The sequence below is a fragment of the Genypterus blacodes genome, unplaced genomic scaffold (genome assembly GCF_046128005.1).
Source record: "Genypterus blacodes isolate CSIRO-AG114 ecotype Tasmania unplaced genomic scaffold, CSIRO-AGI_Gbla_v1 ptg000008l_1, whole genome shotgun sequence".
Classification (NCBI taxonomy): domain Eukaryota; kingdom Metazoa; phylum Chordata; class Actinopteri; order Ophidiiformes; family Ophidiidae; genus Genypterus; species Genypterus blacodes.
The window spans coordinates 250,226-278,138 of NW_027466822.1; the positions used below are offsets into that span (position 1 = coordinate 250,226).

Below are 27,913 nucleotides of genomic sequence, written 5' to 3' on the forward strand. Positions count from 1 at the left end.
ACACCAATGTGGTCGACAGCCTGCGCCTGTGATCTACAACTCAACTCTCTCTGCCAAAACGCCTGAATCAGAGAGAGGCTCAGCAGTCGGACGTTCGTCAGTTTAGCAGTTTGCGTTCTGCTGCTTTTTGTTGGAGGCACACTGGGGGAGAATATAATGGCACATCAACCATGAGCACTCCTGTGTGTGAGTGGATGTGTGTCGCTGGGATGGAGCTCTGTCTGACACCGTCTCTTATTCACTCTATACATCTTGATTCCTCAAAAGGGGAAATAATACTGATTTCCGCATTCTCCATGATGTGCGATTGCCACTGAAATCTTTTCACATCCGTGGAAATGTGCACTTCCTCATATACAATGTGGCTGTTAAAAATGTAAGCTGAAATGATCACTTCACCAAAATGTCTTGGTTTGTAGCTTTCAATGATATGGATATAAAGTGAACTCTGACGTTTTGGCACCACAGACAGAGAGATAGAAGCCTGATGATATACAGTATGTGTGTCATCTGCATAATTATGGGAAGTTCAGATCTGGGCAAGTTGGATGTTGAAGAGTCCAAAAATGGACCCTTGAGGAACTCTGAACATCATTTTTGTTTGCTCAGTCATAAGAGCAGACTGACACACACAACTGTCTATCCTATAGAGACAATTGTGTGTGGACTTAAACCAGTCCAGTCACTGTTCCATCCAGTTTACTAGTTGGTCTCTCAATATGCTATGGTCAATTGTATCAACGCAGCACTGAGATCCACTGCTACATTAACGAACAAATTTGTTGGATGCCATTTAAAACCTTAACAAAAACTGTCTCAGCTCTGTGGAAAGCCAGAAATACACCACAACAGTTGTGTTTAATGTGTTTACTTTTTAAATGATTTTGCTTAATAATGGCAAGTTTGATGCAAGCCTTTAGTTATGAAGGCATCCACATTGTTCTCTTTTGAGAGGCTTGGTAATTGCAGTTTTCAGGGCATCTAGGGTGCAGCCTGAAAGCAGAGGCGTGTTGACTGTTTGGAGATGCTGCCAGGCAATGAAAAACATCTTTCATTGTCAATAGGTTCCATTTGTGTCATGTAAACGAAAGTGGATATGGAGGTACTGATAGTTTGTCCAATTATTCCAAAAAGCAAGCGAAGTCACATGCATTAGTGTTGTTTTTGTTGATAATATCAGATAAAAACTACAGCCTTGCATGTTTCAGTTTAAAGTGGAGGCAGTTTCATCAGCTGGAAATGAATGCGAAGACACAAACAATGTGTCCGTAAACAAGTCACACCTTTGCAATGATTGACATTTTAGATCTTGTCTTCTGAAAGAAATCAGCTCTTTTCTGATTCAGCAGCTGCAACGTGGGGGATTCTTGCCAGACACTGGTTTGCTAGCCTCATATATCTTGGGCATGTCTAATCAGGTGTAGGTTCACTTCAGCATAATAAGTTTTAGGGAGAAAAACAAAGCTCTCAGGTCATTTCAGGACCTCTGTGTTTGTTTTACTGGATGCATTTCGAGGACAAGGTTTTGACACTCTCACAATGTTCACCACACTCTCCTATATTACACTATAAAAATAAGCAAAAGCATCATGTGTACTGAAGGAGGAGGGAATGTAAACTTGTTTTTCTGAGAATCTTGAAGCTCAGTGGTGTCAAGTAATGTAAAAAAACATTTAGTAGATGCGCACTGGGAGCAAATGACATTATACTTGTGTTGCTGTATCTTTTCCCTCAGATCTTAAGTGAATGAAGTTTTTGTAGATATTACCGTAATTTTCGGACTATAAGACGCACCTGACTATAAACCGCAGAAGCTCAATTGAATGATGTGTACATATATAAGCCGCACTGGACTATAAGCCGCAGTTTTTTTTAATGTTTAATTACCATATGTAAGGGTTCGTGCACAGAGGGGATTGTCGGGAAAGAGGCGGCTGTTTGAGGAAGCTCCCATTTATTAACATTTCAACAAACAAGTTGCATATTTGCATAACGTTTTCAAGTGTTACCATTTAGTGCAATAGTAGCTACAGAACATGTACTATGCATTGTAAACTGTACTGTATCACATAGCGTTTCAGACACAAACTTTTCAACTTTCAAACTTAAACGGTGCGCTCCCAGCGCACGTACCGGCAGTGATCTACAGCAGTGGTCCTTGGCATGAAAAAGATTGAAAACCACTGATCTACATTATAGCCTACAGTAGTACCCTAACAAAAAACAAAGCTTACAGCGCTTGACGAGGCAATATCAATTTCCATAATGAGGGTGTCTCACAAACTGTCTCGCTCTCGTAATGTCCGTCTGTCTCGCAGTCGTTCTATCTCTCGTACCATTCGCGGTTCCACTTTTACTTTTGCGCGCTCTTTTCCGGACTGTAACCTGTAAAATCCATAGATTTAGGAATTCCACTAGTGGCCGTTAGCTGTAAAAATCCATAGATTAGCCGCACCGTTATATAAGCCGCAGGGTCGAAAAATGGGGAAAAAGCCGCGGTTTATAGTCCGAAAATTACGGTACTTATTCCTTTCCGGTGTGTTTCTTAGTTCTCTTCCTGCTTCTTGCTAATTCAACACTGGCTACAGGATGACTCACTGCTGTGTTGAATTACTTAAGAATAATCTACATCATTGTGGTTGATATTTCCCAATTATTCTTCATGTGGTGTTGCGTGTGAAACTCACGTCAAGCAGTGTGTGTAGATGCTGGTCCTGGAAAACACTGTGGAGGAAATCTAGATCCTTTTCACTGCAGTCTGTCAAAGCGTGGATCTCCTCTAAACTGTCCAGCACCTGAGACACAGCCCCTGTAAGGATGCACACACACACACACAAATAGTCACCTGATGGTTCTCTATACTCCATTTCCATGAGCATGCATATACACTCAACGCAAACACTAAAAGATTTTCTAAATTATTGTGCCCGATTGGACTTTATAAGACTACTAAGCACATAACTTTATCACCACAACACACAAAGAGTCAACGGATACCTACTTTCTGCTGCCAGAAGTCCTAAAAGGTGGGAAGCATTAACAGAAACAAAACAAAACACATCTCACAAATTAACAGAAGCGTTAATATCCATGTTGAAAGCAGTTTAAAGTAACTACAACAGCAGTACATAGCCAGTAAATTATCTGCAAACCCTGTGACAGCTCATAATTGTTGAAACTGGTAAACACATTAAAATTAATCAAACTTGCACAAATCCTTAGTCAGTTCATATGTGATGGGGAAAAGCTTATCCAAAGTCAAACATGACTAATTCATTATAAACAAGCCTTCAAATAACAAAAGTGTAGCAACAGTTGTTTGGCAGCCCAGTAGGTGGGAGTGTGCAGACAGTACTAATGAAGTAAACAAATTTGATCAGGTTTTATAAGTGAAAGAGAAGGCCACATCCTGTCTCTGCATTTGTTGAATCTATGTATTCAAAGCAGGCAGTGTGAAAAGAGGAAACACACTCTTTTGCTTGTCAACAAATTGCCATTGTGTGTCTGACGAGGATCAGCTGATGAAACATTCGATTTTTGTCAGAGAGAAACATGGGGCTGTTTGTTTTGTTGTTCTGTTTTAACAATAAATGTACCAAAGCAGGGAGCAGTGACATATGCTTAATCTGAGTGAAATACAACAGTCATGGTGCAGAGAGAATCAGAATGAGATGAAACTAACCAGGAGGAAAAAAATAAGCAAGAGTGTTTGTGACTTGTGTGTATGTGTGTACCTGAGGAGGTGGGGTCCTCAGAGAAGTCGTGGAGTTCCTCTGGAGGATCTCCATAGAAAGAATTAAACTTGTGACTGGACACTGCAGCCAGCACAGCACCCTGAAATGCAAACAAAGCAGTAGAGGAGCACAGTGGGATCTCTATCTGTGTTTGGGTGAGCACTAGTCATTGAGCAGTGCAAATCTCACTAAACAAACCTCATGCTCTGCAAAATGTGCAGACATGTGCATGTTTGATATCTATCTAAGCTTGAATCTGTTGGGCCTGTGTGCAATTGCAAACCTTGAGCTTTCTCCTGGCATTGAACTTCCTCAGCTGCTCCACGGTCTCGGGCAGGTGGATTTTGTAGGCATAACGGTCCCTCTCCTTCAAAATCCAGTAAAAGACATAACTTAGTCGTGTTAGGAACAAATGAGAGCTTTATTTTCATGCAGGTGAACGGCACGTGGCACAGCTTTGTGTCGGCAGATGTGCATTTTCCTGCGCCACCATTGCATTTTCCAGAGGAGAGAGGAGAGAAGCAGCGGTGCACTGCATTTCCACCCCTAAATCTGGTTTATGGAATTTTTGGTAATGGCAACGAGTTGGCAAAGAGAGAGAACAGTGAAAGAGTAGTAGCCCACACATTCTTTATCACAGACCTCCCACTACCCACAATTCCCATCTGGCAGGAAAGGTTTCAAAATAAGTGAATTCACCGAGTGCATATCTTACCAAGTGAAAGGGAAGTCATTGAGGGGAGGCAAACAAATAAATCAGTAAATCACCTCGAGAGGGGAGCGAGAGGAGTCCAGCTATGCAACCTCCGCTGGGTTAATATAGGCAGTACTCAAGCTGAATAAGATTGATAGAGATGAGAATCTCTTCAAGCCAGCTGTTTTGTTGAAGGGAGAGAGAAGAGTTTCCATTTCAATAAAACGAAGTGTCTGGCCAGTAATGTGGTAAAAACCCAAACTTTTTGATTGCATAAGAGGAAAGAAATTTTCGGGGGCAGTAGTCCAAGTAAAGCTGTGAGGGTGTTGAGTTCAATGTCAACATTAAGAAAAAGCTTTAAGAAGTCAGGCAGTGTTGGACAAATGTGAATGATTTGGCGACACTCTATTGCATTTGTCAGTAACGTGGGTCTTTTATCTTCCCATGTGACTCATTTTGGGTTTTTGGTTCATTTTCAGTTCTCTGTGCATGTTGGACATGATCAGAGCAGGACAGCGACACGTCTCCTAGTGTGCAACTGAGTTATGTGTAACCTACCTCTAAAATCTATGGAGGGACACTTATTAATGTCTGCAATCTCACAAAAAAAACGTTTTATGTATGTGTAAGTCTTGACTGCCCGGTTTACTTTCATCATACATTGTTCAACCAGCACACACATGAAACGTCAGAGCCACGATCGAAACCTGCCTTCACTTCCTTGTGCCATATCTCACCCACAGCATCCTGCATGAAGTTGAGCTGCACATCTGAGGCCTTTCTGTTTTGCTGACATTTGCTGACTTGTGTGTGCTTGTCACAGAGCAGTAAAAACACTTGTGGTAGTTTGTAAGACACCGTATTAACCAGCGGATTAAACTTTGTCTTGTAGTAAATCTAGTTACACTACCCACCAGAGTGACCAGGCCCGATAGAAAAGGCACATCAGCAACATACAGAAGAAATCAAAGTATGTGTGTGTGTGTCTGTGTGTGTGTTAGTGGCTATGTACCTTGAGCCAGGGGTGGTTGAGGGCCTCATAGACGGTGATCCTCTCAGCGGGGTCCAGCATCAGCATGCGCCGCACCAAGTCCTTAGCGCTCTCTGAGATGTGGCCCCACTGCCGCGGATTCATCTAAACCCACACACACACACTTTCAAATAAACTGCGCTGTGATCATGGACCACAAAACAATGGACGCCGTTCTATCCGAGCAGACATCTGAGCCACGTAAGCTCATGATGTCATTCTGTGACGAGCGGCTCCGTGTGCACAAAGATTGCTTTTCGCTAACATTCCACACAAATGAGTTTGATGTGTATTTACGGCTTATAGCTGTGAATCACAATGTTCTCATATCCCAGCAAACCCACCGTGGCTGCTGTTCAGCTATTCACTGTCTGTGAAGCGGATCACAGATGACATCACCATTACGGTCAGTCTCTGCTGTTCAGTGTAGAGAGACTGGTTCAAATTAAAACGGAGCCGTACAGCATTACGGATATACGATGTCAGTTTTGTTTAAGGGTATAGTTAGAGGCTTAATTGTGGAGTCTGACACCTATAATATGGTTCCTCCTAGACACAAGGCTGAGGAGGTTTCTCCACCTAACTCCTGACCTTGTATTTGCCCTTGCAGATAGCTTCAAATAGACGCTCCTTGGTGCCGTAGAAAGGCAGACAGCCCGAAAGGAGGATGAAGAGGATGACTCCGCAGCCCCACACATCCACGGGTTTACCGTACGGCTCCCTCTTGACCACTTCTGGGGCCATGAAGTGAGGGGTGCCCACCCGACCTGGGGTTGGATAAAAAAGACGGAGTGAGTGAATAACAGTGTGCAGGAGAACAGGAAGGCACTGGGACAGAGAATGAGACAAGCATGCTCAAATTTGGCAACAAATTGTGGCATCTTAACTGAAACAGAAAATAAGATAAAATAATACTTTATCCGTCCCACAAAAGGGGAAATTTAGATTGTTACAGCAGAAAAGTGGAAAGTGCGAAACAATAAAAGGCATTAGGGGCAATAAAGGGCATTAAAAAAATAAGAGCCTAACAAAAGTACAACAATTTATGCAAATGTCATAGCTAATATGAATTCAACACTGATAAACAGAATTTGGATGATATGACTGAAGGTTCTGGGGAAGTGTGAATACATTTTTTTTCCATCAGTGCTAGAAAGAGGAAGTGATGGCTTCCTCCTTTAGAACTTGTGATTGTTGAGTTTTCGACACCATGACCATTACGTTTTCCTGTCGACATTTCCATACTTCCAAATGTGTCAGTGAATTGACTTTTGATCACTGTGAACCTTTACAAAGCTCATACCTCCAATTTGGTCTTTTTGGTTTTACTGTTGTCGACGGATAACACTACATTCGAATATCTGCGTTTCACAGTGTGGAGGGGAAAGGAGGGGCTTGTGTGGTTTTGGTGTGTGTACGGTACCTCCTGCCACCAGTCCCGATTCTCCCAGCTGGATGGCGACTCCGAACCCCCCCAACTTGACGGGAGCCGAGTTCTCCTTGGACGCCAGCAGCACACAGTGAGGCTGAGAGTGAGAAAACATAACGATGATTTGATGTTTCGGCTTCGGCAAATTAAAGACAAACTATAAACTATAAATACATACTGCATAACCGGATGTGCGAGACACACCCAGCCACCCATCGACCCCTGAGATCTTCACATATCCTCTTACCCTCTGCTACCACACATGAATGACTAACAGGATTGGAGATAACATCATAAGAACACATACATAAAACTAAATTGTAGATTTTGGCAGCAACTTTATGTTCTCCCTTTGCCAAGTTTATCCACTTTCTCAATTTAAGTTTCAGAGTTTCCCACCAATAAATTGTGATCGTTCATATGTCACTTCACACGCCAAAGTAACAACAAAAGAATAGTACAGACAGTGTTAAACACCACAATACAGTAAAGATCCCAGCCAGACTCAAAACCCAGAACCTACTTTTTGCGCAGCAGCAGAGCTACTAATGCTTCACTAATGCTATTAACTTTCCCAGGATCAAGTCATTCCACAATAACTGCTCTGATCTGAATAGCTATCTTCTAATACTCTCAAAAATGTTCCCACGGATCTTATCATGTAAATGCCTGTGGCTGCACATGAATCTTAAAAGTCTATCGAGCAGAGCAACATAATATTAAAATCCTCATGTAAAAACGACTGATTTCAGTAAAGGGTGAACAATGAAATGAGACTAATGGAAATCAATTTTTATAGGGCACATTCACTTTTACTGATGTGATAGTAAAATACCAAATGCAGGCAATCCTCTCTCAGCCTGTTTCAGCCTGTGGATTAAAATAGTTGCTTAACAAGTTGAGGGTTTGTTAATGGGGTGACAACTAACGCTTTGTAGTTTCTGTATTCTGACGGTTCGCTTTTGTTATTATAGGGACAAACTGTGGTATTTTTGGAGCGTTTCTCACACACAGCTGGCTATTCTCAGCAAATACAGCCATATTACAATCGGAGCCCAAATGTGGAAAGTATACTGCATACGCAAGTGCCACAAGCTCTGTGTGAGTGTAATCAGAAGCCCTGTGCTGAGCCCAGCCCATTCTTGCCTTGTCTCAACCTCTGTTCTGCAGAATGATTGCGAGAAAAGTGGGGGTTGACCACAGCTAGACGTTTTCTCTGCAAAATCATCACCACATTCTGCACTTCAGCATTTCACTGTCTACTTTCGGCAGCACAGCTGGTGGCAGCGAGCTTTTCACAAACGGCAAGGGTTAATAGAGAGAATATGAGCTAAGGAAGGGGAGTTGACACAATATTGCCTTTTAACCTTATCACAAAACTCAACCAAGGATGAAGCAGAACTGAAGACTGGGTGTAAAATGAAAGGAGGAAATTGTCTTGAGCTATACATCTATTCAGGATGGTATGGTCTCTTCTACAGACTGAACGGGAAGGAAAACGCTGGAGTGAGTCAGACAGAGGGAAAGTAAAGACTGCAAATACCACAAGGGAGCTCCAATTCTCCAGCGGAGAAGTGAGTGTGTGAGCCAGGGTTTTAAAAAAAGGAGAGGTAACAGCCATACAGACTTCTGGAAGGACTTTTGATGGATGTATAGGTGAGTACGCTGAATCGTTTCTCTGATATATTTGCAACATCTTTTCACTCATTGCATTGTCTGGGATATAAAAGTTGCACGCTGCGAACAAAGCAGACTGAGGTTCTTTTTTACGTTCCGATGTCTGTTTCATTTTTCTGATCTTTTGTTTCACAATCCTCAAACTGAACCCAGTCTGTGCCTATTGTTCAACCGGTTTGCCACAAGCTTACATCGGCTCTTCCAAAATGTATCCCTATCGGATTATTTATAGATCACTTCATTTCATTTATCAAGTTAGAATCGGTCAACTTGGGTGCTGCATCAATGCTTTTGCTTCTGAGGCTTGACAGGACCGGTTGGTTAGGTTTGTAATGCTGCTGTGTGATATGTGATTGATGAGATCTGGAGTAATGCCAATTTAAGACAAAGTGATAAAGACACCCAGGGCCATCACACACATCTGTGCCAAGTCTAAGACTTTCCCGTGTGAACTGCAATTTACACCAATACACACTGTGGTGGATTTAGTCTCTTTCATTCATAATGTCATCTTTTCCTTGTGCAGGATCAAAAACACGCACCATGACAGAAGACGTCACCACCACAACCACCAGCCAGTTCGCAAATTCCTCTGCCCATTTCCTAACCACAAAGACCAGCTGGGTGAACGTAAGCGTGACCTCTGACCTGAGACAAAACTGCACCCTGGACGACAGCTCATTGCAGCTTCCATTGGCGATCCTGTACTCTCTGCTCTTCGTCCTCGGTCTAATAGGAAACTTGCTGGCACTGTGGGTGTTCTTCTGTGTCCAATCTAAGAAGAACTCTATACGCGTGTTCCTGATCAACACAGCTTTTGCAGACCTGCTTCTGGTGGTTTGTCTGCCCTTTAGGATTCTCTACCACAGCCAAGGGAACATTTGGGAACTGCACCCCACCTTGTGCAAAGTAGTGGGCAACCTCTTCTACATGAACATGTATATCAGCATTACCCTGCTGGGGTTGATCAGCGTAGATCGCAATCTGAAGATTCATCGTGGCGCAGGCATGCAGCGCAAACTGCACACCACAAGGTGGAGCAGCATCATCTGTGCAGCCGTCTGGTTTGCAGCCTTTGCCACGATTTTGATGTTCCTTATGTCAGAGAATCACTCAGAGACAAACAGGTTGGTACCATCCTCTTGTTGTCGTTTCAGAAGAACGTATGATATGAGCGGCATGAGCTGACAGTACATGTATTCATCTTTCCAGGTGTTTCCACTACAAGCAGCTGCACAATGTTAAGTGGAAAGCATACATCAACCTCTCCATCGTGGTTGTCTTCTGGATTGTTTTCGTCTCTCTGGCGGTGTCTTACTGGAGGATTGCCCACAAGCTCCTGAGGACATCACGGCAAAAACCAGACTTGCCCAATGCAGCCCGCTACACTCGGACTGCCTGGAAGTCCTTTTTCATCCTGTTTCTCTTCACCATCTGCTTTGTCCCCTATCATGTGGTCAGAGTGTTCTACATCAAGTCACAGATAACGGACACTTCTTGTTTCTGGAGGGGTGTGGCCGATAAAGCCAATGAGGTGGCTCTGTTGTTTTCTGCCCTGAACAGCTGCTTGGATCCGGTTTTGTACTTCCTGTTATCCTCCTCAGTTAGAAAGGAGGTACTGCGATTGCTGAGCAACGTGTTGCACGTCAGAGACAGTGGAGTCAATGGAAGCAGCTCCAGTGTAGAGCTGAGAATGGAGCCTGTGAGAGGAAAGCCATCTGTCAGCTTCGTCAGCACTTCGAGGGAGAAGATGGATATTAGACCAAGACTGTCTGGGACAGGACAGGTTCAATGAAGATAATGAAAATATAAGAGTCGTCCATTTGGGTCCTTAAATGAAGACTGACACTGACATTAATACTTTGAATCCGACACACGTAAAGGTTGTGCTCATTTGTTTTCCAGGTGCTCTTGTCAAATTTAATCACAACTTGTAATTAAACTGGTATACAGGGATCATATTTCTGTTAAGAGTGGATCTTGGTGCATATCCAAAATGTAATAATGACACCTCCATTAAAATGAACAAAAGCATTTTAGCTGCCAGTTAATAACTCAATAACCAAATAAGATGCAGATTCTGAACACAATGACCAACAACTATCATAAAAACGGCTCACCGACACAAAATAAGTGAAACTCCATCAGGAAGCCACTTTACAAACACGAACTGTAAAGAGATATCACTCTGCTATAATAAACCGCTAAATGTTTGAATGGCTTAGAAAACATTACCCTCTACAATTCCACATAATACTCGTATAGTGTAATAACAATGACTGCTGAACCACATGAAGCAAAGGCCAAGGTTACACAACAAGGATCAACAAATCAAGTTGTGTCAGTGTTGTTTTTTATCTGACCAAATTCAGTCAAATGTGCGGTTGAGTTCTAGTGAAATTAAAGCAGTGCGACCTGCGGCTGAGCCGACAGACAACGAGCAACAAAATTGTTGGTCAATTGTTTCAGACGAAACCAAAGGAAAGGAGGCGGCAATTCAACCGCATCAAAGCCTGAACTGTTATCACAAATTACACTGGCGATCACAAGCTGGGGATCTTTGATTGAGATGAAAGCATGAGGTCGACTGTGGGCTTATGATATAAAAACAAGTACATGATGACTGTGTCTGGACTATGCATATATTGATGTACTTCTACTTGCTTTCTTTAATAACCTAAACAAAAACACAAACAAAATAAAAAGGCAAAAGTTATTGTTTTATTTATTCATGAGCGTTCAACTCGTTTAATTAATCCGTCAAAACACTTTCTGATGTAGGAAACGATGACAGAGACATTTGAGCCCCTTCAACATACTCAATACTCTTTGCTTCATAGCCAGCTGCTGGAATACTAGCACCACCCTTAGGCAGCATCAATGCAGACAGTGAAGAGAGTTTGCTACTGAAGATCGCCCTCTACTGGAATAATATCAAAGGAGAGAGAGAGAGTGAGAGCGAGAGACAGAGAGAGAGATGAAAAGGAGAATGAAATCCAAAGGCATCAGAATAGTTATGACGACTTATAATGGATTGAACTAAAAATCAGGAAAACTTATACTGGTTATATCATAATGTGATGAGCTGCTATTGTGTACGTACAGAAACACAACACCACATCTCCTTTTCTGTTCTGAAGAAGTATACTGTGGGAAAGTACTGACAAGCTCCACCCACAAACCAGTGTTCAGAGATGTAATGAACAAACTTCTTCTTTCTCGACATAGGGTTAGAACCCACACAGATCCCTCATAGTTTTCATAACTCTCGTCTTGTGTGCGTGTGTGAAGAGTAAAGTGGACGAGCTTTTAGACCGATCTCGTCACCGCATGTTATTGGTACGTAAGAAGCAAACTATTATTCAGTGTGTAATGCCGGCTATATCATATTTACACTGATGTTGTTTTTGTTTGTTGATGTCTGTTTTGTTTTGTTTTTTTATATGTTTTATGTTATATGTTGAACGCACCGAGGACCAGAGCTAATTCCTTTTAAGCGTAAACTTAATTGGCGAATAAAGCTATTCTGATTCAGATTTTGTCATCCTACACGCTTATTATGAAATACAGTTGTAGGAGGAAAAAGTTGCAATTTAAATGTGTGAAATGCGCAAAGCAATGTGGACATGACATGACAGAATATTCAAACTGAATTTAATATTTAAGAATGAAGCTATTTGTTTTCATTTACATAGCATGTTTATGTGTCTATGTATGTTAATTTAAAAAAACATAAAAAGAAACATACACTGCCTAATAGGGCATCTGGCACATGAAAGCTGTTTTTTCTCTGAGTGGTGAGAGCGGGTCTTTTTTTAACACATGGCAGGGGGCTGTGTTAAGATAAGATCTTTGCATCATTTACATATACAATCTGTGTGGTGTATTGCTGTTCACAGTTTGCAAGAACAGGAAATTGGTTGGACTGGAAAGTGTGACACAGTCAAAACAATGATCACCACAGCATGAATGTTTGATATACTGTAGCATTGTACTGCTCTTTGAAGTAATCAGGCATGACTCATTTATCCTTTCTCTGTGCACATCCTTCACTCTTGCACCCTTACAGATCGACTGAGTTTACATCTAGCACATCCCCGATGGATAATGCTTCATCTCGGTTGCCTCCCCCATCTACACTCCCTTCTTTCGCTCAGTCCCTCTGCCCCACCTTTGCCACACACTTCCTCCTTCCCTCCCTCTATATTTTGCTCTTCCTCACCGCTCTCCCAGGCAATGCCCTCTCTCTGTGGGTCTTCTGGCTATTCTCCGCCACCAAATCCACCAACCACGTCTACATGTCCCATCTGAGTGTTTCCAACCTGCTGCTGTCCCTCACAACACCCTTCCTCGCAGCCTATTTTGCCAGCGGTTCAGCCTGGCCGCGAGCCGGAGTCCTGTGTCTTTTCGTCGTGCATGGTATCACCCCAATGCTCTACATCAACATCTACATCAGCCTCATGATCATGACTTGGGTGGCACTCAGTCGATTTGCTACCCTTATCCAGCACACTCATGCCTCCAGGCCGAGCAGCTTCACAATCCTGCTGCCGCACTCCTTCTTCACCAGCGTCACCAAGGCCTCCTTTGCCACCAAGGTATGTGCCACAGTGTGGGTGGTGACAGTAGGGAGCATTCTGCCTGTGACGGTGTTCTATTCAGTGAATGAAGCTACGAGCGGCAATGTTGGCAAGAATGGAGAAAGTCAGGAAGGAGGAGGCACAGAGGATGAGCAGGTGTGCTACAACGAAGCAGTGGAGATCGGTGGCAATGGGTCCAAGGCTGGCCAGCTGCCTGCTATTGTCCTCTTCTATTTGTGTTTCCTGATGGTGCTGCTGTCTTACATGATAGTGTTAAAGCATATCAGACGATCGAGAAGCAGCACCACAATCACAGCGTCCTGGCGCCTGCTGGGCAGGGTGCAGCGCAACATTGTGGTCATCCAGGTGCGTATGATCTAATTGTTTTAGGGCCTAGAATATATTTGCTGCAGTGACTATAATAAGCTCACCATCCGTGTCTGTGATTGATATTTCAGTTTGCTTTCTGCGATAGTAACAGTGCCTTTGTTCCTCCAAGGTGATTCTTACTGTGTGTCTGTTGCCATACCACATCTTCAAACCCATCTTCAATGTTATGTCCAGTGACCATCAGCTGACTAGTCCGGGGGAAAGCCTATCTGCACCTGGTGTAAACACCACAAACCAGTGCCATCCTCTTTCACAACTTGTTGAGGTAACTAGGTTTGGACTCTAGATGACACTAGTTAACTGTAATGATTGACGGCATAGTTTGAAATGTTCGGAAAATCACCTGCCCAAGTGCACGAGTGCTGATGTTGGTGTGCCATTGTGTCCAGGCAGGATCGAATTTCATATATCTACTACTAACACTAACGTTCCTGTCCCATAGCTGAAGAACAGCCTGGTGCTTCTGGCTGCATTAAGGAGTTCAACCGACCCTGTGATGTATTTCCTGTTGGACAAGACCTTCCGCAAGCACATTGTCAGCCTTTTAACATGCCCCCCACATTCCTCAGCAATGGCCGAATACGATCAGAGGACTGGAGCGTTACGGGTGACAACTGAAACCCCCACGGGGGGGCAGAGCCATGAAAGGGATTTATAGTCTGTAATGAAATGTATAATGTGAAAGCCTCTATGGCAAAGCAAAATAATGCAATTTTAATGGAAATTGTGAAGGGATTATTTCACCTGTAAAATATCTGTCAGATGCAATACCACCTTATGAATATTTGATATGTGTCATCTACTTTGGTCGTAACTGTGTGTAAATTATTGCGCATGGATGATCAAGTACACCCTTGTCTTTGTGTGGAATGTATGTGACATTGTACTGAGTGAGTACTGTATAGTCTAGTGCTTGCATGTGTGTGTCCCAAGGGGTTTGGGCCTTCAGGGTGCAGCAGACTGATAAGAGAATCAGACATCTTACAGCGTGTCTTCCCACACAAGAGGAGGAGTAATAACTCACACGATACAGAAAGAGGGGGAAGAAATGGAGAAGAAAAACAATGGCTTAAGTGGAACATGTGATGTAGAACCTGTATTATCTGATAAACTTAATTTCTGCACATAGAATCTAATCTAATAGAAAAATTGTGAATTTGAAACGGATTTCAGGAGCAATATGATGACATCCTTCACCTCTTTCATGTTTCTAAGCCCAGAGGGGAAACTACTACTTTTACACTGTCTGCATGCTGTATATCTTGTTCTACTGAGGTCATTCTGAAATTAAACAACAAACACAAACGTAAATAATACACAGACGATCAAAAACATGGTGCTTGGGGTTAGGGTTAGGGTTTTCAGGCTGAAGGGGTTAAACAGTTAGATAAAAGTGGAAAATGTCATGCACTAATTGGCTGAGAGAAATCCATTAATGAATGATCAAGATTGTTATTTATACCAATTTCCCAGTTGTTCAGCTTCATTACATATGCAGGAAGCCCCCCCACCCCATCAAAGAGGGTTAATTAAACCTCTGTGTGTTGTATTGTAAATGTACATGTGTGGGTGTACGCGTGTGTGTATTCTCACATTCGCTTCTTTGTGTGATAGCAGGAAAGCTCCCTGCAGAGACAGCATTCATTAAAGTGTGTGTTCACTGTTGTCTAAGTCACACACACACAATGATTGCTTATTGTTCTCGTTTGGCACTGCAAAGAACAGTGAAAGGCCATCACCGTTCACGTTCAAGAAATATGACGACGTGGGTTACATTAAAGACAGAACATAAAACAGTAATGACCCAGCAAAGATTAGCAGGAAGGCGAACAAAATCAAGCTACAAGCATAACGCCTTAACAATAACACTGCTTCAGATAAATGCGACCAACACCGTGGAACAGTAAGGTGTGACACCGCCAGCCAATGAAGACCTGGGCTGGATGGGTGCAAAGAGCAGCTGCAATGAGTCAATGTCACAGGTTTTAGAATCTACACCCTAAGGCTCATTGGATGCCATTATAGAAGCCATTAGCTTTGCCTGTACAACCACCCATCAACACACAAATGGCACTAACAATGCTGCTAATAGCCATGTGTGTATGTGTGTAACACAAACAGACCGTAGAGGCCCCAGCACCATTTTACCTTGTAAAAACATCTGACATTCAAGTATTCAGTGGGGAAATAAGGCTCCTCTGTGTCTGTCTCAGTTCCGTCTATTCATATGTAGAATGTAGCATTTGCTCCGCAGCATTCCAGATACAGCCAAGGACCGAGACTGAGAAACACACACACCATGGATGGCAGAGAGCTAGTTGAAGCAAGTCCTTTTGAAATTCGTTATCTGTATTCCAGTCCAGATCTCAAGGCATTATAAAGGCCACAGTAACAATGACATGAGGAATTAGGTTTCAATTAGTTCAAATGAGCAACTGCTTCAATGCTAGTGGTATATAGAGTATATGTGCAATAAGCTAGAGGAAATAAATGGCACAACTCACTAGAACTGGCTAAGTCTCTTAAACAGAGAATACAAAGCACTTCCACTTCCATTTGACTACAACTTGGCAAAATTCCAATCCTTTAAAGAACATTTCAATTGCAAATGGTGCAATGACCGCAACCTGATGAGTTAATTGTGTAACGTGTGTGTGTGTAATATAAGAGATGAAAATAATAAAACCTTATAGTGACGACGACAAGTTTGAATGAGATCAGCGCTGGAAATCACAGCAGGAACATGTCAACTTGTCCTCCAGTAATTTGGTCACCATTACAGTGAAAATAACCATATTTTTTGAATTTCATTCTTACAAATTCAATCAATTATTTACTGCAAACAGCACAACTAGTACAATAACTGATATGCACTTCAAAACAGCTACATAATGTGCATCTGCTTGCACAAGGGAGGAAAAGGCTCTGAAGTTCAACAGAAAAATGATCAGCAGGGTCAAGATGACCTCAGCTATACATACAACAACTATGAGTAAGCAACAGGAAATGACTGCTCAGCACAGGAAACAATCGACATCACAAATTTTCAAGGAAACTTTGTGCATTCAGTGTAACACCCCACAAAATGAACTCTCTCTCTACAACTGAACACCACCACAAATATTCACGACACAAAAGAAGCATTTCATTACGGGTAATGGGATTCAGTCTGAAACGCATTCACTCAACCCTGAGCCAGGTAAAGAGATGATATCAGCCAAACACTGCTAATCAGCGTGAAGAACAAAGGCAAACACACAAAGAGACACACAAACCCACAAAGAAACTCGGTGCTCGGTGACATCACTGGTGGAGCTCTGTGGTGAAGTGGAGAGAAATATTGAGACAAACAGCAGCGTAGTAATTTATGAACTTTGGGATTTAAATTCATTCAGTGACATTCACACATGGAAAGATGAGGCACACTAAACTCTATCCATATTCAACAAGGACAGCTTTGCTGCCACGCACACGGTGTGTGTGTGTGACCTTCTGTGTCCCCTGTAGAGGACATAAATCGCAGACAGCACACCTGATAAGGCAGAGACAGGATATAGAGTCACTGTTAAATAGGGATAATGGAAGTTAACACCACACCGTATCAACGTCACAGCTGCACACTGGACACATTCATCTAAAAGGAGTATGTACAAAATCACAGAATTTGTTGAAATCCTCATTATATGAATAAATTGGGTGCTCTGTGAAAAACATCACGTCTCTCTAGCGCCTCCTACTGATTGGTCCTCACACTCACTTCTTTGTGTGACAGCAGGAAAGCTCCCTCCAGAGACAGCATTCATTAAAGTGTGTGTTCCTACACTGAGGTATTTGCCGCAATTTTTGACATTCATCACATGGTTTGGAAGTCGTCCGAATCAATAGAACCCACAACATATTGCAGTTTTGTGTGACTAAGTGAAAGAGTGCGATTCAAGGTCATTCTCAGTTCCACTAGTTGCCAGTGAGACGTGTAAGTTCTCAGTGTTCTTTATGAATTTATGCACGGCTGCAAATGCTTCGTACGGCTCTGAGCAGAGTGTTTGCTTATTTTCAAAAGCGTGAGATTGAGAGGAAGTGCTAGTTCGTGGTTGAGGTTTTCTCTAATGCGAGAACCGTCTCTGCGGTTGAGATGTTGTGGCAGGATAAGCAGGTTGTCACAAACCCGCATGCAGACACGGAGCCATAAAGACATTTGCTTCTTTCCTTTTCGCGAGGAAACACTGTACACTTACACATCCCGCTGAGAGTAGACAACACATTTAAAACCATTAAAATCTCCAGTCTTGGTGATAACATGCTCGCAGTGTGCTAAAATATTACTTTTGTAGTCAACACGCTGCCAGCTAAGTAAACTTGATTGAACCGAGTGGGGGCAGAGTAGGGCATACTTCCTTGACATAGTGAGATTTCTGCTGTGACACATTGACAGAAAGTCATGCGGGGCGAGAAAACTCTTAAAATGGAATTGTAATTATGGCAATTCACAGGGGGCGGTGATACATTTACAGAGGGAAAAGAGCAGAGGCTGTGCAAAGCCTGCGATGGAGGAAATAGCCCCCTAACCGGGGAGAAGCACTGTAATACACACATATTCATCATCCTCTCATGCTGCTCTGAACTTCTGGGATGCCTATTGCTCCCCAAAAGACAATGGAGCTCAGCTTAAGCCAGCCAGTAGAGCGGCGGATATAAGAAGGTGAGATAGGAATGTGTGAGCAAAGATGACTAATTCCTGAAGCCCAGTGCTAGATCGTAATCCACGAGCTGGGAGCTGACTGTGCCTATATTATATGCATTATGAGGTGAGACAATGCATATAAAAGGCAGCACTTCAAATTGAGCTGTGTGAATATAAAATAAAAGCCATTATATTCACAACTGGGGTAGCTGCTGAGGGACTTGTGTTTGCCTTGTTTTGTGCGTGCTGAGAGAGAGCGAGCAGACGAGAGACTCTCTGCAAAGCGCCGGTTCCATTTTTCCAGGCAGCCAGGCTGGCTTGCTCCACTTATCACACCAGTTGGTAGTTTAAAAATGATCTGGGAAACTGGCTAACCAAACAGCCAGCAGCAGATCGGACACAGCAACAAATATTAATATACGACCACACCCAGTAGCAGAAGCTTTATACTTGATATTAACTTAGAATACAGGTCCATTCACATTTTATGGGTCAAGCGGTGTTGCTCACATATTCACATGCACGCTTTAAAACAATCTCGACTATTAACTACTATATAGCAGAGGGCAATACGAAGGCTGAACGTAAATCATCTCCGGTCGGCGCCTGAGCTCCTTGAAAACGACCTTGTAAACGAACATGTAAACTTGAATAGAGTTGTAAACAAATGCAGCGGAAATTGAGGAGATCAGCATTTTATTTTTATGCTATGCCAATCAGCTTCTCCACATTTCGCTGGATGTCACATGTGTGCACAGCTGATGTAGTCAAAGTTGATATTACTGCCCCCACGATTTGTTACAGGTATTGTATTAATGCTAGTGGATGCACAACCATTGCATCACACCAACATAGGACCACTGTGGCTGCCATCTTGCAGTGTACATTTTGCCACACACACACACACACACACACACACACACACACACACACACACACACACACACATTCCCATAAATCATCAGACTAACCCAGCAAGGATAAAATATCGAAGGCAAGAGTAGTAGACTGCATTACGTAATCATGCTTCAGATAAATTGTAGGTATAGAAACTGTGTTACGTCAATCAACCACTTGGCAGGCTGCATGTATTTTTTCTTTCACCACCGTCAAAGTCATTAGTCGATAATTTTGATGTAAATAAAACATGACTTAAACTGAATCCAGGGCCACACTTGCCTGCAGATTGCGTAGTAATCAGCGCTATGATACGATGAGATGTTGCAAGCTGATGAAGGCCAACCTGGTGTAATGGTGTAATCAGATATACTAATGGGGATTAAATTGCCTTCAGATCCTAAACGGAGCTATAAACAGAGTAAAGAAAGAGTAAACAAATCAGCGGAGTTGCGAGTTGACTCATTGCTCTTTTCACGTTATGCTGGAAATGCCAAACTTAAGGTCGAATCACACTCAAAACAACTGTATCCGTTCAGGTCTGCAGTGTTATTCTTCGTTTCGATTGCTAAGTTTGCCAGAACTGCATAAAGTCACCTGCCAAAATCACCCTGCAACCTCATCTGAAAAAGAGCCCAGTGAAGCGAAAAGCTTAATTGTAGGTCATAAATACCTTGACGTCTCGGTGGATGACATTGTTGTCATGGCAATAACGTAGCGCCTCGAGGATCTGTCTCATGTAGTGACTAAAGAAAAGACAGTATAATTACTGCTGTGTCATAGTACAATACCAGGGGGGGGGGGGGCAGAGGAGTTATAAAACTGAATAGTGCACAAGGTGTTGGTTCACAGTACACATTTGTTTACGCGAGACGCATAAATCAATGTTTACCACAGAAACACCATCATGGCGACTTGTTAGCAGGGAGAACATACACAAAAAAAACCTCACCTGGCAACTGCTTCACTGTAAACGAAACCAGCATCTGCCCGCTTCACAATCTCAAAACACAGGTCCGCTCCATCCATACTAATAAGAGAGACAGAGGGAGAGAGAAAAAGAGAGAGAGAGAGACAGGGAGAGAGGTGGGGAGGTCAGTGTGGTATAAAGGTCTGAGCAGATGTCTTGGTGAGGAGAAAAGGTCACTCTTATTAAAACTTCAACACTGTGTTTCTCCATGATTGGTTTGCGGAGGTGAGTGAGGAGGCAGAGGTCGGCGGAGGAGAAGCTGTAATTACGTCTCGTCTCTGCGGGGCTGAGGTGTCCACGGCGAAAGCTTATATCACCGCAACAGCAGAGACGGCAGTTAGTTTTGGGACTGAAACCGGACACTTTGGAAATAATGAAAGGTTCCATTTCTCTTCAGAACTACAGGATGATACGTTTTCCTAAAAGATGGCGGGAAGGGCTCGGCTGAACCGCATTACTAATGAGCCTGACAGCATACAAATTCTCATAGTTAAGAGTGGAAGATAGAGCGAGATGGATGAAGATATGCCTCATTAATAAAATGAATATATAGATGGAGAGGCCCAAACTGATCCCTAGCCACTTTACTATGCTGTCACTCCTAGTTAAGTTACATAAGCAACTGTGGAGGGCTCTGCATATGGGTTGAGTGCTCTAGGCTCTCTGTACTATAAACAGTACCATACTATCTTTACTATAAATACTGTGAACTGTAAGTGCAAAACGCCCTAGAACCAACAAGTGGGTGTAAAAATACATCAACGTATTTTCAATTGATATGCTGTATGTCTGTACTGCTTGCTTGCAGAAGTGAATATCCTGTGATTTTATCAGAACCCACCACATTTTACAGTGACACTGGCGCAGAGTTTCCAGAAAGGAGAAGTGGCTGATAACAGTGAGGCATGATGGTGTCACACTGATAAGGTTGTATGGAGTAATGGAGAGGAGGGATACTGTACATCTCTGATGACAGATTTATAGCTCAGTTAAAACCTGGTTCTTGGCAGAGGTGGCAGAACAGCACCTCATAATCAATACAGGCTGTTAGGGCCTGAATTTCTAAAATATGGCCATTAGGCACCAGCACACAGCCACAACGCTTGTTTACACAAATTCACCCTTACATGCTCCCAGAACAAAAATCGGACCTACCTGCCTTCCCACAATCGACTGACTCTCCTTCATTTCTTTTACCAAGTGGTGAAAGTGAAAGTAGTGAGCTTCTACGCCTGCATATTCATATCTTGTCTTGTCTCCTATCATCACCCCCACTATGTTCCCCCTCCCCCACATTTTGCTGTGGCAACGTGTGTTCTCGTGTTTATTCTGTTCTCAAAAGGCTGTGGTGCTCCAAGCCTGTGTGTGCCAAGCCTGTGTGTTGGTGTGTTTGGGTATATGCACTGCAGACATGCACTTTAAACGAGGGCTTTCAGTCTTCTCCCCTGCATTGAGCCGTACGTTGGAAGTATGCGAAAACCTGCAGAATTGCCCATTCTGCGATATCGGAATTATAGGATAATGGCATTAGTTCTGGAAAAGGAGGAGAGATGAAGATACAGAGGAGGGAGGGAAAGCCAGGGAAGGCACAGCTTTGAGAGGAGCTGGAGGTAACAGTGAGCGTAAAATCTTAATCACATCTCTGCACCCGCAGCCTCTGCAACATCCTCTTCCCCTTCCTCTTCTCTTAGCAACCCCATCTTTGTCATATCAGTGTTCCATAGAGAACAACCACTGGGTTATCGTTCATTCTTTCCTTCTGTTATACGGTCAGTACATCCTCTCCTTCACTCCACACCCCCCCATCTCCTACATGTACAGTGTTTTTGGACACGTGTGCTGGTGGGTTGTTTCTTTAGTGGGCTGAATGTTTCCTTGACTGACACTTACAACTCGAAAACCATGTAGAGCATCCCGTCTGAGCTGTACGTCTCCAGCAGCTCCACGATGTGGGGGTGCTTCAGCATGTGGCAGATGCTGGCCTCCCTCTTCAGGTCTGGAAGGAGAGAGAACGAGAGGGAGGGGGACAGAGAGAAAGAGAGAGAGAGAGATATTTGAGATTTAATTAAGAAGCAGGAACAAAAGCGTGTTTAGATGTATTTCATGACTTGCCCAAGGTTTGGTCAGATTTTAGCTGTAGTTCAATATGATTTACAGTACATATGACTAAAAAACTAAGTCTCCCCCAGTGAGTATTTTCTTAAGCCTGGCATCTTTTCGTCACAGTAGAGTCAATGCTGTGCAATACAGTGCATCTTCATCATTCAGCAGATCTTCACCAGCGACAACGTGCCGTCGACTGAGCGTGAACTTTTTCCTCCAAGTACTTTCATGTTTTGAAAAGCAGTGTTAAAGTCGCTGAATCCTGCAGCTTTTCTCCCTCAACTCAACTGAAGATGGTGCCGACCTCAGGGCTTTCATTGTAGTTTATCGCTCTCGCTGTTAGGAGAGCGGATAATGTTAATCGCACAGCGCAACATTAGCATTGCAATCCAGAAACGTGACACACAAACACTGTTGATGATGACTCATCGGATCTATGCAAATGCAACCAGGCTCCCCTCTCATTTTGGTTCAAGTGATGTTTGTTTGTATCCATTACTTGAGATACTTTTACTTCTCCATGGCAATAAGCATCTGCCGCTTTAATTAGTTGGCAATGAAGAGGAGGGTTATTGGACGGGCTTACTGGAGCGTAAAGGAACAATGTGGACTGACCGTTTAGATGCATCGCAGGGGGGAGATGACACAGACTAAGCTCCTAACATGAACCAAGCTGTTAGAAACTATAGAGTTCTCTCCCCCAAAATGGAATAAAGTAGATGAGTCTCCCTATAATGCAAATTGTGACTTGTTGCAATGGGTTGTACAGGATTAGAGATATGAAGACATGCAATTAATTTTCTTTGTTCTGAAGGCAACGTTGCCATGTTGCATTTATACTTGATGTGGTTTGATGTCACAAAGGGAAAAACACCATAATCTGTCACTAAAACCAATGTGAGAAAGCCCTGTGCTCATTGGTCCGGACTGCCTGGATCATGTTCACAGCAAACAAACCGCACGCCTCTGTTTGGGGACAGACCCAGATCGTCTTCTTTCAGTCACACCAAGGTGTGAAATGCATCTCTGTCCTTGAAGGGCAGGAGGAAACGGAACAGTATGACGCAATACGTGAGGGGAAGCTACAGCTGCAAGGAAAGTGGGCACAAAGGTAATCATGCACATGTTCTCCGCCAAATTCAAGATGAGTTTTTTTTCCAAACGCTTGTGCCCCTCTTCCTCCTTCAGTCTTTTTTATCCTCTTCACCATTATTATCACAATTTTCACCATGTATGACCGCCAGCTAATCCTCCAAGACGTTCAAAACAAATCTCTCCCCTTCCTCCTGCTCCTCTCCTCTTTTCTTGTTCGCCATTACTGCAAGGGAGTGTTCAGCATGGCCTGGATGCCTGCAGTGTACCGGGGTAATTACGGTAATCCGACAGCTGCCCTTAGAGATTGTGAGGAAAGTCAGTCGCTCAAAGATTGCGGTGCGTTTCGCCCGAAGAGAGACATGTCGAGCAATGTAACCGCAGAAAGGCCTGCACGTGTGCGAGCCAAACGTACTGCGGTTTACATTTAATCACCATTGCAGTGTTTTTGTCTCAACTCTTTGTTTTTATTGAAGCAAACATTGTATCTGACATTGCGCATACAGTTGTAGGATATTTTGGAGATCATTTTTTATGTAGTGAGAGGGGTAAGAGGAAATAGAGAGAGATAAAGACAAAAAGGGAAGGTTTGTATATCACTACCATTGTTGTTGTTAAACTTGATACGTAGACCCTAAGGTAGAATACAAGTAGATTGGAATTGCAATGATGTCATAGGGTAAATACAGTGTTTACAGGATGATCAACATTACTGTCAAACAGCCATGTAGGCTAATACAAATCGCATCATAGGTTGTGATAGAGAGAGAGTGAGAGAAGAGAGAAACCTCTGATGACATGGTTCAAGCAATAGTTCACACAATGTCATTTGTCTATTGAACAAGAATGAATACTGGTATTGCTACAGCTCGGTGCTCCATTTGTTATAGATGGGGGCCTTTGTGAAAGGGCAGTGCTTAATGCAGAGGATCTAAATAGTTTTGGCAAAAAAACAAAGCAATTTTCTATTCATGATCTTAATATGTGTTGCAATAATCGCAGCTTTACATCGCTTACACTGTGACAGGACAACGTTGGCTCACCATTGGCTCGACAGAATTGATTACGGGTCCTCTTGCTCGAATAGACGGAGGAATTCCGATATTCTGATGGCATGAGGAGCGAGGAGATAAATCCATATTCTCCATTTGCCCTGCAGGTTTCTATCTTGTGTCTTGTTAAAAAGGGGGTATCTCCACGTGCAAAACACACACCTGCCTTGTTCAGATCAGCTAATGCAGCAGATCTGACCTGCCCCCATTTACCTCGCTTTTAAACTTTACCCATCTATTCATTTAAGCTTTCATCCTTTCATTTCACACACCAGAACCTTGTCCCTCCTGCTGGTGTAGCTGTGATTCTGGGGGGAAAAAAAGCGGTGTTGTAGCTAGAGGCCAAACAGAGAAACAGATCGTATACATAACCTTTCTGCTTCGGCGCTCCAGCAAACTCATTCGCTGAAAAGACATTACCGAGCAGTCTTAAATGCATTAACTTTTAATATCCTCCCCTGCAATAGTGCACACATCTAAATGAAATAGCCAACATAAACACACACCACACGGTAAGGGAGGCTGCAGAGGATTCCACCTTCACAATAAGATATTTCCCCCCTGGCTGCTGCGGGTTTACAGGTACATTGATAGAGGCGAATGCTGACTGGGAAGATTATGGGAAATATCCTTCAAAACAGAATGTGATTAGAGGACTGGGCCATACCATCACACCCAAACACACACGCACGCTACGATGCAGTGTTTTGCTACGTGACGGCAAATTAAGCCCTGAAGCCGAAGATATGAAGTTGTTGCTGCTGAGAGCCTCGTAACGTTGAAGTAATCCTCCCGGGAAAGGCACTAGATGTGGGCGGCTGCTAACATGATGCTAATGCTGCTAAAGCCTGGATAAGTGGCTACCTTAAGGGTGCCAAAGCCTGACACGTTTACCGTCATCCCGTGAGCCCGTCGCTAAAGTCCATCACTATAACTCCGCCATGGGAGAGAGAGAGACTGTGAAGGATACTTTATCCACACAGGCAGCTAATTACCGCTCCAGTCTTACTAAGCTGGGGGAAACCGCCGCAGGGAGGCGGTTAGTGTGTGTGTGTGTGTGTGCTCTTCTAGTAGAAGTCAAAGCCTACGGGATGGTATTGATTCTGTGAACAAGGTACAGAGAATTAAGCGGAGGGGTGCAGGGCAGAGCAGGACCAGATCAAATTTGTCTCTGTTACATGTGCTTTTTCTTAATTGATCCCAGGGTTTCGTCTCTGGTACTTGACTCCTCCTTAACTACCAGGTGCAGCGGGCAGAGCCGGAGCCTTATCTTTTTATTATAAGGCTTCATCTGCGCCCAGACCTGTTCTCAAGATACGCGGTTTGAAAGTTTTACCTCTGTCTAGCCGGCCACTTCCACAGAGCTTCTGAAATATTAAATCCATAAATTTCCCAAAAATATAAAAACAACCCTGAAGTATCCTCCACTGAATAAATTCATGCTCTTACTCATTCTCAACAAGAATACCAGAGAGAAGCTGATGGTAATTAGAGATGTGATGGGTAAGCTTGTCCTTTTCTCAGCATAGGTTACATTTGACATCAGTAATCAAAACTTTAACTGATGGATCTGAAGCCTAGTGGACCTTAGTGCTTTCTGCGCTCTCTCTCTCTCTCTCTCTCTCTCTCAACTGCAGTGAAACAATACATATACCAAGCGGTTTGGGAAAAGTGTCAATCAGTAACTATGGCGATGCCTACTTCCTGCATACCATTGAGAGTGTGAAATGCACCCCCGCTGTTTATTTTGTGCTTCTGCTTAACTTACAGTAACCTCCATGGCTGTGAGTGTGACTTCCCCGTGGTGCACCAAAATGTTAGTATGGAGAACAATACCGTTTCCATGGACCCCACTTCAATCAAAACAGGCCGTGCACATAAGAGAGAAGTCAAAAGTTGACAATTAAGAGGGTTGGAAGGGGGTAAGAGAGATGTAGAGGAGGAGGGAGAGCAGAGAGAGAGAGAGAGAGAGAGAGGGAGGAGGAAAACAGATGTAATCTCTACAGCCTTCCCTGTTGACCCAGGTGGGAGTCAAAGCCCGCACTAGAAGGAGGCCTCGTTACCACGGTGACATCACACAGAGCTGTCTCTCTGTATGTGTGTGTGTGTGTGTGTGTGTGTGTGTGTGTGTGTGTGTGTGTGTGTGTGTGTCTACAAACGCTGCCTATCATTTGTGTGCGTTTGTGTGTGTCCTGACTTAGGTTTTGTAGACAAGATGCAACAACAACCTGCAGGAAACGGAAATAGTCACAAACCACAAAAGTAGTCTCATCGGCTTTGAGAGTCTAGTGGACGACAGGAAAGAGAAAAAGAAGACAAAAATAAAGAACGGAGTGAGAGAGAGAGGGGTTACAATGAGCAGACGAGGGCACATGATGGTTTTCTGTCATTCTCCTGCAACATTTCCTGACCTATTAGGCGGACAGACCACTGGACAGGCTAGAGTGAAACAGGCTGGTGTGTGTGTGTGTGTGTGCATGTGTGTGTGTGTGTGTGATATCTGAAGCCCCTACTGGCCAATCCATTGCCAACATCCCAACCGTTTGACCCATTTTGCTTGTTCGGAAGGCTGCGCGGGGTGTGTTTGCGTGCGTTGATTACTCTGGAGTTGTGTTAAAGCTGCCCACTCAAGTGAAACTGCTCTACTTTCTACTATAGCAACACAAAAAAAGGAAAAAATAACAAATCAAGCGCAAGAATAGCCAGGTGCATGTCTGCGGGAAGCACATACTGTTGCTGTATGGATTCCTTGGTGCACACATGTGAACCTAAAGGCAATGAAGAGAAACAGCAGTGATACACAGTTAGACAAGCCACAATGGAAACCTTTGATTGAGGAGTTTTGCTGCCATTCTTCAAGCCGGCGTTTCATCAGCAGGTTTTATGAGGACAAGAGATGAGAAAATATCCAACGTCTGAGGGACAAACACTCCTCACACACTCTCTCACCGCTCCTCTCCCTCTCTTCGGCCTCTATACACACACCTGCCAGTGCCAGAGCAGGTAGAGGAGTAGCTTAAGAGCTGGGGAAGCCTCCGTGAGAATGGCGGAGCAGTAATTAAAAACTCATTAGGAGGAGAGCCCTTTGCGTAGAACTGCCCGGCAATTAAATCCATCCATCAGCCCTTTTAAATCTTATTCAAGTGTTTACGCGGTTCAAAGTGACACTATTTCTTCAAAGTTCCAATTAAGAGTCCCTTATGAATGCTGCGTCAGCGATGCGCTTCAGGAATTTATTGAGAACGAGTCTCGGGGGGTTCGGTTTGCTTTTTAAGGAAGGAGGTAAGGCGGCGATGCATCCAGCCAGGACCACACAAGCTGTACATCCACACGTGAGCATTTATAAAAGAGTGAGTGACAGGGCTACTCAACTTAAACCGTCTGTCTTCTACTGATATTTTTACTATTGTCATTGTTTTGTTTTAATGCCTGGGACTGACTGCTGTCTAATGTTACCTATTGTCTCACATTACACCGCATCAATAAAACAAAATATTCTTTTACAGATTAGATTGTGGATATAAAGTTACAGGTGGAGTATAACAGCTCATTTCTAAACACCCAGGCTATTCCCTTAGGGATCC

The 27,913-nt window shown here is 43.4% G+C and overlaps 3 protein-coding genes across 6 annotated transcripts in view; 2 read left to right on the forward strand and 1 right to left on the reverse strand.

Annotated features, from left to right (window-relative positions):
* Positions 1-27,913, reverse strand: part of caska (calcium/calmodulin-dependent serine protein kinase a) — a 95,435-nt gene that overhangs the window by 25,854 nt on the left and 41,668 nt on the right. For all 4 annotated transcript variants that reach the window (XM_076155304.1, XM_076155287.1, XM_076155280.1 and 1 more), the window contains exons 3-11: positions 21,973-22,078; positions 20,065-20,142; positions 19,786-19,858; positions 6,882-6,984; positions 6,050-6,225; positions 5,441-5,563; positions 4,018-4,101; positions 3,735-3,834; positions 2,688-2,809 (exon numbers count right to left, since the gene is read on the reverse strand). In XM_076155304.1, the coding sequence (XP_076011419.1) occupies positions 2,688-2,809; positions 3,735-3,834; positions 4,018-4,101; positions 5,441-5,563; positions 6,050-6,225; positions 6,882-6,984; positions 19,786-19,858; positions 20,065-20,142; positions 21,973-22,078 (965 nt within the window). The remainder of the gene's footprint in view (positions 1-2,687; positions 2,810-3,734; positions 3,835-4,017; positions 4,102-5,440; positions 5,564-6,049; positions 6,226-6,881; positions 6,985-19,785; positions 19,859-20,064; positions 20,143-21,972; positions 22,079-27,913) is intronic.
* Positions 8,129-11,287, forward strand: gpr34b (G protein-coupled receptor 34b). Its single transcript, XM_076155324.1, has 3 exons — positions 8,129-8,543; positions 9,091-9,691; positions 9,777-11,287. Exons 2-3 carry the CDS (start codon positions 9,108-9,110, stop codon positions 10,357-10,359), a joined length of 1,167 nt encoding a protein of 388 aa, XP_076011439.1. The 5' UTR covers positions 8,129-8,543; positions 9,091-9,107; the 3' UTR covers positions 10,360-11,287.
* On the forward strand, positions 11,775-14,697 carry gpr82 (G protein-coupled receptor 82). The gene is made up of 4 exons (XM_076155312.1): positions 11,775-11,903; positions 12,634-13,510; positions 13,644-13,799; positions 13,977-14,697. The coding sequence occupies exons 2-4, from the start codon at positions 12,665-12,667 to the stop codon at positions 14,190-14,192; spliced, it is 1,218 nt and encodes a 405-aa protein (XP_076011427.1). The 5' UTR covers positions 11,775-11,903; positions 12,634-12,664; the 3' UTR covers positions 14,193-14,697.

What these genes read in the sequence shown, in the direction of transcription:
- gpr34b (XM_076155324.1), top strand. Translation starts at nt 9,108, where the DNA reads ATGACAGAAGACGTCACCACCACAACCACCAGCCAGTTCGCAAATTCC. An exon ending in AATCACTCAGAGACAAACAG is followed by an intron (nt 9,692 to 9,776) that starts GTTGGTACCATC and finishes TCATCTTTCCAG; the next exon opens with GTGTTTCCACTACAAGCAGC.
- gpr82 (XM_076155312.1), top strand. Translation starts at nt 12,665, where the DNA reads ATGGATAATGCTTCATCTCGGTTGCCTCCCCCATCTACACTCCCTTCT. An exon ending in GCAACATTGTGGTCATCCAG is followed by an intron (nt 13,511 to 13,643) that starts GTGCGTATGATC and finishes TGTTCCTCCAAG; the next exon opens with GTGATTCTTACTGTGTGTCT. An exon ending in CTCTTTCACAACTTGTTGAG is followed by an intron (nt 13,800 to 13,976) that starts GTAACTAGGTTT and finishes CCTGTCCCATAG; the next exon opens with CTGAAGAACAGCCTGGTGCT.